Source organism: Mus caroli, unplaced genomic scaffold (genome assembly GCF_978045245.1).
Source record: "Mus caroli unplaced genomic scaffold, Mus_caroli_1 scaffold_12, whole genome shotgun sequence".
In the NCBI taxonomy this organism is placed as follows: Eukaryota; Metazoa; Chordata; class Mammalia; order Rodentia; family Muridae; genus Mus; species Mus caroli.
This window is the reverse complement of record NW_028227267.1, coordinates 51,950,694-51,961,895: the sequence shown is the minus strand read 5'-3', so window position 1 is coordinate 51,961,895 and position 11,202 is coordinate 51,950,694. Positions and strand designations below refer to the sequence as shown.

At 48.9% G+C, this 11,202-nt stretch overlaps 1 protein-coding gene across 1 annotated transcript; it reads left to right on the top strand.

Annotated features, from left to right (window-relative positions):
• Positions 1 to 265: 265 nt before the first annotated feature.
• Cbln3 (cerebellin 3 precursor) lies at positions 266 to 5,874 on the top strand. The gene is made up of 3 exons (XM_029468711.2): positions 266 to 829; positions 1,154 to 1,273; positions 1,562 to 5,874. The coding sequence occupies exons 1-3, from the start codon at positions 554 to 556 to the stop codon at positions 1,757 to 1,759; spliced, it is 594 nt and encodes a 197-aa protein (XP_029324571.1). The 5' UTR covers positions 266 to 553; the 3' UTR covers positions 1,760 to 5,874.
• The last annotated feature ends 5,328 nt before the right edge of the window (positions 5,875 to 11,202 follow it).

The window sequence follows — 11,202 nt, the reverse complement described above, 5'->3', positions numbered from 1 at the left end:
CAGTTGATGGTTCCAAGAGGAGAAGTGACTGGTCCAGAGTCACAAGAGAATCCTGCCCTTGACACAAGCACTTTCACTAAGTAGAGTGGGAGGAGTAGGGGAAGAAGAGGTGGGGAGATGAGGACACACACCTTGCCACAATAAGGAAAACCCCATGGAGAAAGACTGTGAATAATTCTGAAAAGGAGAAAATGAGAAAGGAATTGAAGAAATTTTGTTTCGTGTGTGTGTGTGTGTGTGTGTGTGTGTGTGAACACACCCTTGTGTGACTAGAGCCCTCATATCCTCTCTCCATTCCTCTTCTCCCTCCCAGGGCCCAACTGCTGTCACTCCATGCTCTGCCAAGGAGGAGGGATCCGCAGAGACAGCAGTAGTAAGGCCAGGCAGAGCTGTGGGACACAAAAAGATACAGGGAGGGGAGTGCCTGGGCTAGGTGCCAGACTCACAGAGGACAGCAGAGCAGGGCAGGAGTACTGAAGCCTTGAAGCAGAGGAGGGAGAGCCAAGGGGACAGAAGACAGAAAAATCTGTGAGTTAAGAGGCACCTAGCAAGGATGGGGACCGAATGGCACAACCCCAAGCTGTCTTTGGCCCTGGTGCTTCTAACCCTGGAGGCTGGGTGGGCTCAAGAAGGGTCAGAGCCTGTCCTACTGGAGGGGGAGTGCCTGGTGGTCTGTGAGCCAGGCCGACCTACTGCAGGAGGACCTGGAGGAGCAGCCCTGGGAGAGGCACCCCCAGGACGAGTGGCGTTTGCTGCAGTCCGAAGCCATCACCACGAACCAGCAGGAGAAACCGGCAACGGTACCAGTGGTGCCATCTACTTCGACCAGGTAATCCCTCTGCCTCTGTCCAGAAGACATGCAAGGACCTGGACTCTACTGTCCAAGCCCCTTTGCATACCTCAGACTCCAAGGAAACCATCACCTGCATCTCTTGCTCCACCTTCCTCTAAGATGGCCACTGACCGTTGGTTGGCCTTCATTCATTCATACACACAGCCACCGTAGCCCTTCCTCATAGTTTTTGACTCTACACATTCCTGTCACACCCGTTTGCCACCCCTTCTATCCTCATCCACTGCACAAATGCCAACCCAGTGATGCTCCTGAGCTCCCGCACCCAGAATCCCTCTTAACACAATCTGCTTCCCACAGGTACTGGTCAATGAGGGCGGTGGCTTTGATCGGACCTCGGGCTGCTTCGTGGCCCCCGTCCGTGGAGTCTACAGCTTCCGATTCCACGTGGTCAAGGTGTACAACCGCCAAACTGTCCAGGTGACCTAAGTGCCAGTCCACCTCCGGGGGAAAGGGAGGGTCATAGTGGACCGCAGCACATCCCTGGATAGCCCTTCTATTGACCTGTATCCCAGGGACCAGGAGAAAGGGAGGAAAGGCTAGCAGGGTATGGCAGATGTACAGAGTCCAACACTGGCCACCCCTCAGTGCTCACTGGAGAACCCACTGACCCTCAAGTTCCCAAAAGAAAACTCTTGGGAAGATGGGGAGCGGGGTGTCCTGAGCTAAGGACTAGGACATAGATGCTAACTGGGCTCCCCTCCCCAGGTGAGTCTGATGCTGAACACATGGCCGGTCATCTCAGCCTTTGCAAATGACCCTGATGTGACCCGAGAGGCAGCCACAAGCTCTGTGCTGCTTCCCCTGGACCCGGGGGACCGTGTGTCCCTTCGCCTGCGTCGGGGGAATCTTCTGGGTGGCTGGAAGTATTCCAGCTTCTCAGGCTTCCTCATCTTCCCACTCTGAGGACCCAAGCCTTTAAACTGAGATGTCTAGCATCTTTTAGCCCTTCCCTGCCCCAGAAACAAAGTATCTTTGGAGCAAGAGAAAGGCCCCCCTCCAGGCTGCCTACGTGCCCACTTCCTTGCATGAGATCATAGTTAAACACCCAAGGCTAGGAGCAGAGCAGAGCTACGGAACCTCTAGACAAACACGCCTCACTCAGCCTCACTCAGGTCGCCCTCCGGGTCTCCTGCTGCCCCTCCTGCCCCTCCGCAGCTCCAGCTTAAGGCAGGGTTTGCTAAGAGGGAAGCTTGCACTTCTTCACAGACTCCACTCCTCCTGTTCTCCACCCCAGCTTCCTGCTCAGCGCTATTTGGTGACAGGTGGCGCAGGTAAGCTTGACAGGCTCCCACAGGGGCCCAGATGGACCAGCCCCATAGTACCTGCGGGCTCCATCCTGTGAGGAATGCCAGCAATGAGAGCTCTCGGCCAGCACCCTGTGAACAGGGCTGACAGCTCAACCACAAAAAAGGAGTGCGGGGAAGGCCACAGAGCATCCGTAGCTTGAGAGACAAGATGGGGCCATGTGCCTACCCTGAACATGTAAACATTCTGCAGGTAAACTGGGACAGTCAGAAGGCAGGAATCCTGCCGTCCATCTGTGCCAGATCCCAATGGACTCTGGCCCTCATCGCCTGACCAGAGGCTTATGTGTGTGTGTGTGTGTGTGTGTGTGTGTGTGTGTGTGTTTGCTCTGGCTAATAGGGGAAACTAGAGCAGGTATACGGACCTGGAAGCAGAGTCAAAGGTCATGAGTGAGTCATCAGTAACCACATGTCCTCTCCCTCAGCCACCTCCTACAACTGCCCCACCTTGGAAATCTGAATTTCAGTCACTCCCTACTCCTGATCAACATGTAGTTCCTCCAGCTGTCTCCCAGCTAATTTCCCTGCAGTCTGCTCCTCCCATCGTTCTTCCTCTACTTCTACCGTCTCACTCTCCTTCTAAGGTCTCCTGTTACCTGGGAGTCCATGACTCATCCCCCCCAACTACTATCCCACCAACATCAGAAACTCTCTTTTACCCAGTTGTCCCAATGGTCCAGCATGAACAGACCTACCTAGAACAACTGGGGAGCTGCGGCTGTTAAGACGGTGAACTTGTCCTGTTCGTGAGGGTGCGGTGTGGAACAGGGACTGCAGGACTGCAGCATGTTGAAGAGAAAATAAATTCAAAGCTGGGCATAACAGTCAAAGTTTTTAAAGTTCTATAATATATAGTACTCGTGCTAAATAAATACCAGGGCAAGTTTGTGGTTTTTTGTTTTGGTTTGGTTTTTGGTTTTTCGAGACAGGGTTTCTCTGTATAGCCCTGGCTGTCCTGGAACTCACTCTGTAGACCAGGCTGGCCTCCAACTCAGAAATCTGCCTGCCTCTGCCTCCCGAGTGCTGAGATTAAAGGCGTGCGCCACCATGCCCGGCAAGTTTATGGTTTTAAAATAAAAATCTAGGTGTTTATTCAGGAGACAGAGGCAGGTGGATCTCTGTGAGCTTCAGGCAAACCATAGTAAAGCCTGTCCAAAAGAAAGACAAAGAGACAGAGATAGAGACAGAAACAGAGACAGAGAGAGAACAAAGAAAGAAATAAGGATGGAGGTGTCACTCAGAGACAGACACTATACTAATACGCATGAAGCACTGGGTTTGAACCCCAGCACTGGGGTAGGTGGGTAAGGAGTAGACAAGAGGGTGGGGGGAGCACTTTCCTTCAGCATTTGTCCTTACTTTGTGGCCAGGAAGAATAGTTTAAACAAGATAAGATAATATTTCTGTCTCATATGGAAGAATCTGCAGCTGGGGAGTTCAGGATAAACAGCTGCTTATAACCACAAAGCCCAGTCTTCCCTTTTGGGATGCCTCTTTGGCATGCCTCCTCATGGCCCACGATGGCTTCATGCAGGTCAGCATTACATCCCAGCAGCGCTGGAAAGAGGGAGAGAAGAAAGAACACAGCTCCTTCCTTGAAAGGTTTTCCAACCGCTGACAGCTGCCTACACACATTTCTGATTGCATCTCATTGCCAGAATGGAGGCACACTTGGCCACACCAAGCCAGGACAGGCAAGGAAACAATCTTACCTTTTTTGTCGTATTTTCCATGTCCATCACCAGGGACGTGTGTGTGTGTGTGTGTGTGTGTGTGTGTGTGTGTGTGTGAGAGAGAGAGAGAGAGAGAGAGAGAGAGAGAGAGAGAAGAGAGAGAGAGAGAGAGAGAGAGAGAGAGAGAGAGAGGGACAGAGAACAACGAACAACTTTAGGTGTTGGACCCCACCTCCCACTATGTTTGAGACTCTAATTTTTCACTGCGTACACCAGGCTACCTATTCTGGAAGCTTCTGGAATTCTGCCTTCTCCTTAAAGTACAGGATTACAAATGCATGGACTATGGCTGGCTGGAATATGAACTCAGGCCAACAGGCATGCACAGCAAGTGTTCTAACCACTGGACCACCTCCAAAGCCCGTAGACTTTATTCCAGGCAATCACGTCCAAAAGTCAGGATCTTATAGTAAGGAAGAAGAATAATTGGACATTGGAAGTTTTTCAGAATACAATAGACTAGATCACCCCGTAAACACCGGGAGGTATACGATGCTGTTTACTTATTGCACCTTCTATATGTCAACAGTCTGGAAAAGCATGTCTATTCTCTGATAAAGTTTCACAACACTGAAAATAAGGTGGCAGGTGGTGGTACCCTTCCTTCCCAGAAGGAAAGAGAGAAGAAGCCACTTCCAAATTCATTTAGCGCTCAGCCCCTTAGAGCTGTACTGCTAATTTCCTCAGGGGCTTCTGTTTTCCAGCTAAAAGCCTCAGGCACAGCCCCACCCTCTGAGTGGCTCCAGCCTAAACCTGCCACATCTTTCTGATGTCCATAGGAAAAGTTCCTGGAGGTTGAGGATTCCGTGCTTAGACCGGACCCACCCAGAATATACAGAGCAATCTTTCTATTTTAAGGTCCCCACCAGCACTGTATTTGCAAACTCCCCATGCCATGTAACAGCATATTGAGATATCTTGGTGATTAGAGTATAGACTCTGAGATACCTGCATAGCCCAGACTTAAAATCTCAAGATGATGTTTTGAGAAAACACTTGGCACAATTCACCCACTGAGATACCCAAGACAAAGAAGATCAACATAGGTTTTTGGTTTTGTTTTATTTTTTAGTTTATTTTTATTTTATAGTGTTTTGCCTGTGCACCACATACATGCAGTTCCCTTGGAGGCCAGAGGGGGGCCTCGGATCCCTTGAGACTGAGTTGCAGTGGGCAGTGAGCCACCTTGTGGGTGCTGAGAGTGTAAGCTGGATCCTCTACAAGAGCAGCCAGAGCTCTTATCCATTACTCCATCTCTCCATCTCGCTCCTCCACTCACACACACTCTGGTTTTAATCATTTTAGAAGGTAAATCAATTCCTACCCAAACAAGAATTCATTGGTTGATAGTCCAAGACTTCCTTGCCATGAAGAAAATGCCCCTCTTTTCTTTTGACCCAGAAACAAAAGAAACAAAAAATTGTGTTCCATTTTATCTTTAGGCCACATAGCTGTGTGGCCCTCTTTTTTACATTTGAAGACCAAATACAAACTTGGTCTGAGTGAGATAGTATCCATTTCATAACTACAAATTCATTTGTATGATAGTGGGAGTGGAGGTTTAAAACTGGACAATCCAGCTGGGTGGTGATGTCACATACCTTTAATCCCAGCCCTCAGGCGACAGAGGCAGGTGGTTATCTGTGAGTTCAAGGCTAGCCTGCTCTGTAGAGTGAGTTCCAGGATAGCCAGGGCTAAGCAGAGAAACCCTGTGTTGACAAAAAATAAAACAAAATAAAACTGGGCAATCCAGCCTAGTGTGATGGTACACACCTGTAAACTTGGCACTTAAAAGACAGAAGCAGGAAGATCTGGAGTTGAAGACTAGCCTGGGCTACATAAACTCTGTCACACATACACACACAAAACTTGTATACTGCTGTAGTGATGTGTTTGCTTTATCAAAATGCTCAAAGCTTTTAAAAGCGCCGACCTATTAGACTTGCAATTCCATTAAAATATTCAGGAGAATTTAATTGAATTTGTAATCGGTGTTTACGTGATTTGACTTGTAAAATTTGTTGTAAAAATTGTTGATTTGTTGGCTATGTGCTTTTGTGATCCATTTTGCTTAAGTAGGTTTCTATTAAATCCTGAAGAAAGCCTCGAAGGCACTGACTAGTCCTTTGTAGGAACCAGAGCTCCTTAGACTTGGAAAGCCTAAAAAATAGAATCCACTGTCAACTTTAACTCTGCCCTCTTCCTGGCACCTAATTTTCACATAGGAAAAGGGCCACCTAGTGCAGACTGGGACTGGAGCCCCTCCCCCAGGGCTCCCACGCCAGTCTCTGCCTCTTCCAGTGCTCTCTGGAAGCTGAACTTCCCCTCTGATCCAGGTGTCTGTCTTCCTCCACCAACACAGACCCTGTTTCCTCTGAGCACACTCCTTGCTTATGGCTCTTCTCCACTCCCTCCCTTCAGCAGTTAGGTTTAAGAGGTTGCATCTCTTAAATCTAAAAGAGAAATAGACAAGCCGGGAGGACAAGTAGCCATCTTCAGCTCTCAAAACCTCTGAACCCTCAGCATCAACTCCTCCTCTTTAGACCTAGATGTCATGATATAAACATCTGTGACCAGTTGCTTGCCTAGGAAGTCACTGGTGAAGTCTGGCTCTGTTGCTCCACCCCCACTGCTCTGCCCAGTCACCCACTCCTCAGTGGTCACTGCTGCCTAGGCTGTCCCTGCAGTCAGATCCTGTTGCCCGTGTCCTAACAGTGTGCCTGCCACTTTTTGTTTGCTCATTTCCTTTGTGTTGAGTCAGGGTCTTGCCAGGCTGGTCTCAAGCTCCACAGTCCTCCTGCTTCAGCTTTCTAAGAGGCTTGGATTGCAGGCATGCACCACCACGCCCATCTCACACTTAAATGTGGGTTTCTCTCAGGTTCTGTCCTGAACTTCTTTGGTCTTAACACACTCTCAACAGCACCCATGTCCATCCACACAGTGAAAATCTCCCCATGTTTACACCTTCTCAGCAGTAACCCTTCTGAACAGACCCCACATTCCACCTCTGCTCAACCGGCTGAGACGCTGAGACATGAATCAAAGGCTCCACTCACACGTCCCTGTTCACTTTGTAATTTGAGCTTTCCTGTTGCCCAAACCAGAAACTGGCTTTTCTCCAGAGGACTCCCCCTCGCCCACTACAGCTGCTGGTTCTGCTCGTTGCTTTCCAACTACCCGGCCATCAACTAATGATCCTTTAGCCAGATTTCTAGAAAAGTTCCATAAACTGCCCCTGGCCTCCAGTTCTCCTCAACCCCCAGTATGTTCTCTCTACTCCAGAATTGCCTTGGGTGTTGGAACAGAGTGCATATAACCTTTACGTTGTGTGAGATGTCTCACAATCCAGCTGTTGGAGTGGAAGTCTCCCTAGCTTCATCGCTCATCACTGGCAAGAACATGAAGAAATAAGAAATCGCACCATTCAGCTGACACTCCTCAGAAAATATAAGATTGAAGTCAAAACTTCCTAGGATCAAGAGGATTGTTCTTGGGCTCAACAGGAAAACAAACAAACAAACAAAAAACATGGTATGTTTGAATTTGTGAAGCGTCTCACTCTGGACCAAACTGAAAAGGAAAAGATGATTTTGTATTTTAAATTTTATTTCATGTGTGTGACTGTTGTCACATACTACTTGTGTGTATGTGTGTATGTGCATGCACTGTATGCATGTCTCAGGCAGGCGAAAGTCAATAGAGGGAGCGAGGCTCTGTGCTCTGTGGGTGCCGGGAAACAAACTTAGTTACCTCTGCAAGAGCTACACTGATCTTAGCAGCTGAGCCGTCTCTTCAGTGCCCAAACTAACACTATGGGATTGTTTTAGTCAGGGTTTCTATTCCTGCACAAATATCATGACCAAGAAGCAAGTTGAGGCCGGGCAGTGGTGGTGCACGTCTTTAATCCCAGCACTTGGGAGGCAGAGGCAGGCAGATTTCTGAGTTCTACAGCCTGGTCTACAGAGTGAGTTCCAGGACAGCCAGGGCTACACAAAGAAACCCTCTCTTGAAAAACCAAAATAAATAAATAAATATGAAAATAAAAGAAGCAAGTTGGGGAGGAAAGGGTTTATTCAGCTTACACTTCTACACTGCTGTTCATCACCAAAGGAAGTCAGGACTGGAACTCAAGCAGGTCAGGAAGCAGGAGCTGATGCAGAAGCCATGGAGGGATGTTACTTACTGGTTTGCTTCCCCTGGCTTGCTCAGCCTGCTCTCTTATAGAACCCAAGACTACCAGCCCAGAGATGGCACCACTCACAAGGGGCCTTCCCCTCTTGATCACTAATTGAGAAAATGCCTTACTGCTGGATCTCATGGAGGCATTTCCTGAACTGAAGCTCCTTTCTCTGTGATAACTCCAGCTGTGTCAAGTTGACACAAAACCAGCCAGTACAGTGATGCACTACTAAAATACAGAGACACCATAGACTGAGACATTGGGGTGTAACTCAACAGCAACATAAAAAATGTTTGCAGAGAAGGCATGAGTGACAGACAGTTCCTGAGTGGCAACAGATACGTCACACAGACCCAGCCTCTGTTCTAGTCACATACACCTTCAGTGAGTTGCCTCACCTCTCCGTGCCTCATTTTCTTCATCTGTAGTAAAATGGAGCTATTAAATGTGTCAGGTCTGGAAAGCAGGTAGCCCAGTGCCTGGCAAATACTCAGTATATATGAGTTGTTAATGTGTGAATTAGTAAACAGTAGAGAGCTGTGGGGTCCCAGGGGTCTTGGGTAATCTCCAAAAGCAGATAGGATGCTTTGGGTTCTAATGGCCCTTTACCTGTTTCAATGTCTCTTTCCTCTGGGTGTGCTCAGGTTTACAGTGAACACAAAGGTTTAGCCTGGCACAGTGGCATCAGACTCACAGGTGCTTATGTGAGTTTTGACCCTAGAATGGGAGGGCTGTATGGTTTGCATTGGGTGAAGGGGCTGTCTATTCGGTGACTGTCTACACCCCTCAGTCAGATATGAGAAAGCCCAGCTACCAGTGCCCTGAGTGAGAACACCGTATGTTGAAACAAAGGCGCTAGTGTCTGTCAGTTAGCACTGTCTGCCTGCCGGACTGTGGGCAAACTTTACTTACTCTCCAAAAAAGCAAAGGGAATCTTAGCCAGGCATGGAAGTCTGTGCCTGTAGTCTCAAAACATGGGATGTGGACGCAAAGGGTAGGAAATTCTAAGTCAGCCTTAGCTATGTAGTAAGTTGGAGGCTAGCCTGGGTTCCATGAAACCCTGTCTCAAAATATATATATATATATATATATATATATATATATATATATATGCAGAGAGACACATAAATCTCTACTAGAGCCTTGTAAAGTAACAACACAGATCTAGAAAAGGACAGGAATCTGCTGACCACTTATCAAAACGACCTTCCATTTCAGCATCCGTAATCTCGCACTCTCTGCCCTGCATGCACTACCTAGGGACCTTTGCTTTTGCAGGAGGGGCTCTGGGATGACCTTTCTGGATAACCACAGGTCCTGAGCCTCCGACTTTGCTTCGTGGGCTCTCACTTGCCTTGTATCAAACCACGCTATGTTGGGTCCGCTTATCTCTCTCCTTCGCCTGACTTTGGACTCCAGGAGGGAAGAGATTATGCCCTTCACATTACCTGCTCTCCCCTCCACTCCTAGACAGAGCATGACACACAGTAGGTGTGTTTTGAACAGAAAATGAATGGGGTCACATCTGCACTCTCACATCCCTCCTGCACACTGTAACCATCCCAGCACTTGGGAGGCAGAGGCAGGCGGATTTCTGAGTTCGAGGCCAGCCTGGTCTACAAAGTGAGTTCCAGGACAGCCAGGGCTTACACAGAGAAACCCTGTCTCGGGGGGAAAAAAAAAAAAAGGGAAAGAAAAGGCAGCAGCAGAAAGCCAAGGCCCAAAGTCAGAATGCTTAGCCAAGAGTCCTTACTTGAAGAACAGGGGTTTCCAGTTCAGGAAGAGCAGTGAACCTCCACAGATACTGGCCCCCCCCCCTTTTTTTTTTTAGGTTTTTCGAGACAGGGCTTCTCTGTATAGCCCTGGCTGTCCTGGAACTCACTCTGTAGACCAGGCTGGCCTCGTACTCAGAAATCCGCCTGCCTCTGCCTCCCAAGTGCTGGGATTAAAGGTGTGCGCCACCACCACCCGGTACCCCCCCCCCCCTTATCCCTCCAATTCGAAAAAAAAATTAAACATTGGCTCCATTTTAACTGATTTATTGAAAAATAAAAATCACTTGAAAGCATATGATGGGAATTGTACTAAACAGAAAGAGGTGTTTGAATATAGCCCTGGGGCTGGAGAGTGAGGCTGACTAATGTAGGAAAAGGGGGGGGGAGGGGAGGCAAAGCTAAGGTGGTGGGAAAAAACAGTACCTGCTAAAAATTCTACAGCTAACCTTTCAGCTCCCCGGGGAGCTCCCAGCATTTATTCCTGGGCAGGGTTTGACAGCTGGATTGGCTGAAGAACAGCATCCAGGTAGTTTATCTAGAAGGGTTAGGAAACGAAACGGCATCAAAGGGAACAGAGGTACAAAATCTGAAAGGATTCTCATGTTGCTAGAACCCCTATCGTGGTGAACCTGAAGTCAGGAAGGTTCATCCGGGTCCCAGCTCAGCCACCAGCTAACTGTGTGACTGTGGGCAAATCATTTCCCTCTTTCCTCTGTTGTGAAAGAAGCTGGGCTCAACGCCAACCTAGCCTCAGGACCCAGCATTCTGCAAAATCCTGTCTGGCAACCTGAGCTCAGCCAGATAACCGGATCGGCTCCTCGAGAAATGAGCTACTAGGAATCGGAGCCAGAACGGCCTGGTGCTGGCCTTTCTCTCCAGATCTTGAGCTCAGCTGTGTGGAAATGCAGAGCGGTGAGAATCAGCCCTCATGATAATGAGAAGCCCACACCTGCTGCGACAATGAGCTGGGCACACCGGCTGTGAGGGAGCGCCACACAGAGGCAGATTCAGGGTACTGCAGCTGATCAGAACAAAGCAGTCCCATCGAAGGAGATGGGTAAACTGCAGGCAGGAGAGGGTTGTGAGCTTTGGCAGGGGGTGAGAGGAGTCAGAGGAACAAGAGGAAAAGCCACCCAGTGCCCGGCCGCGTGTCAAACTACCCACATCAGATGCCCTCCCCTTAAAGCAGAGCGTGAACACCACTGAACCTAATAGAAGCAGCTCTTCCAGTACAGAGGCCACGCTTGGTATCAAGGTCCTCGACTCCTGTGAGGTGACCACCATCACAGCAGGGGTCAGGAATCATCTCTGTTGACTGGAATCAAATGAGGTAGGCCAATTCATCCCCTCCCAC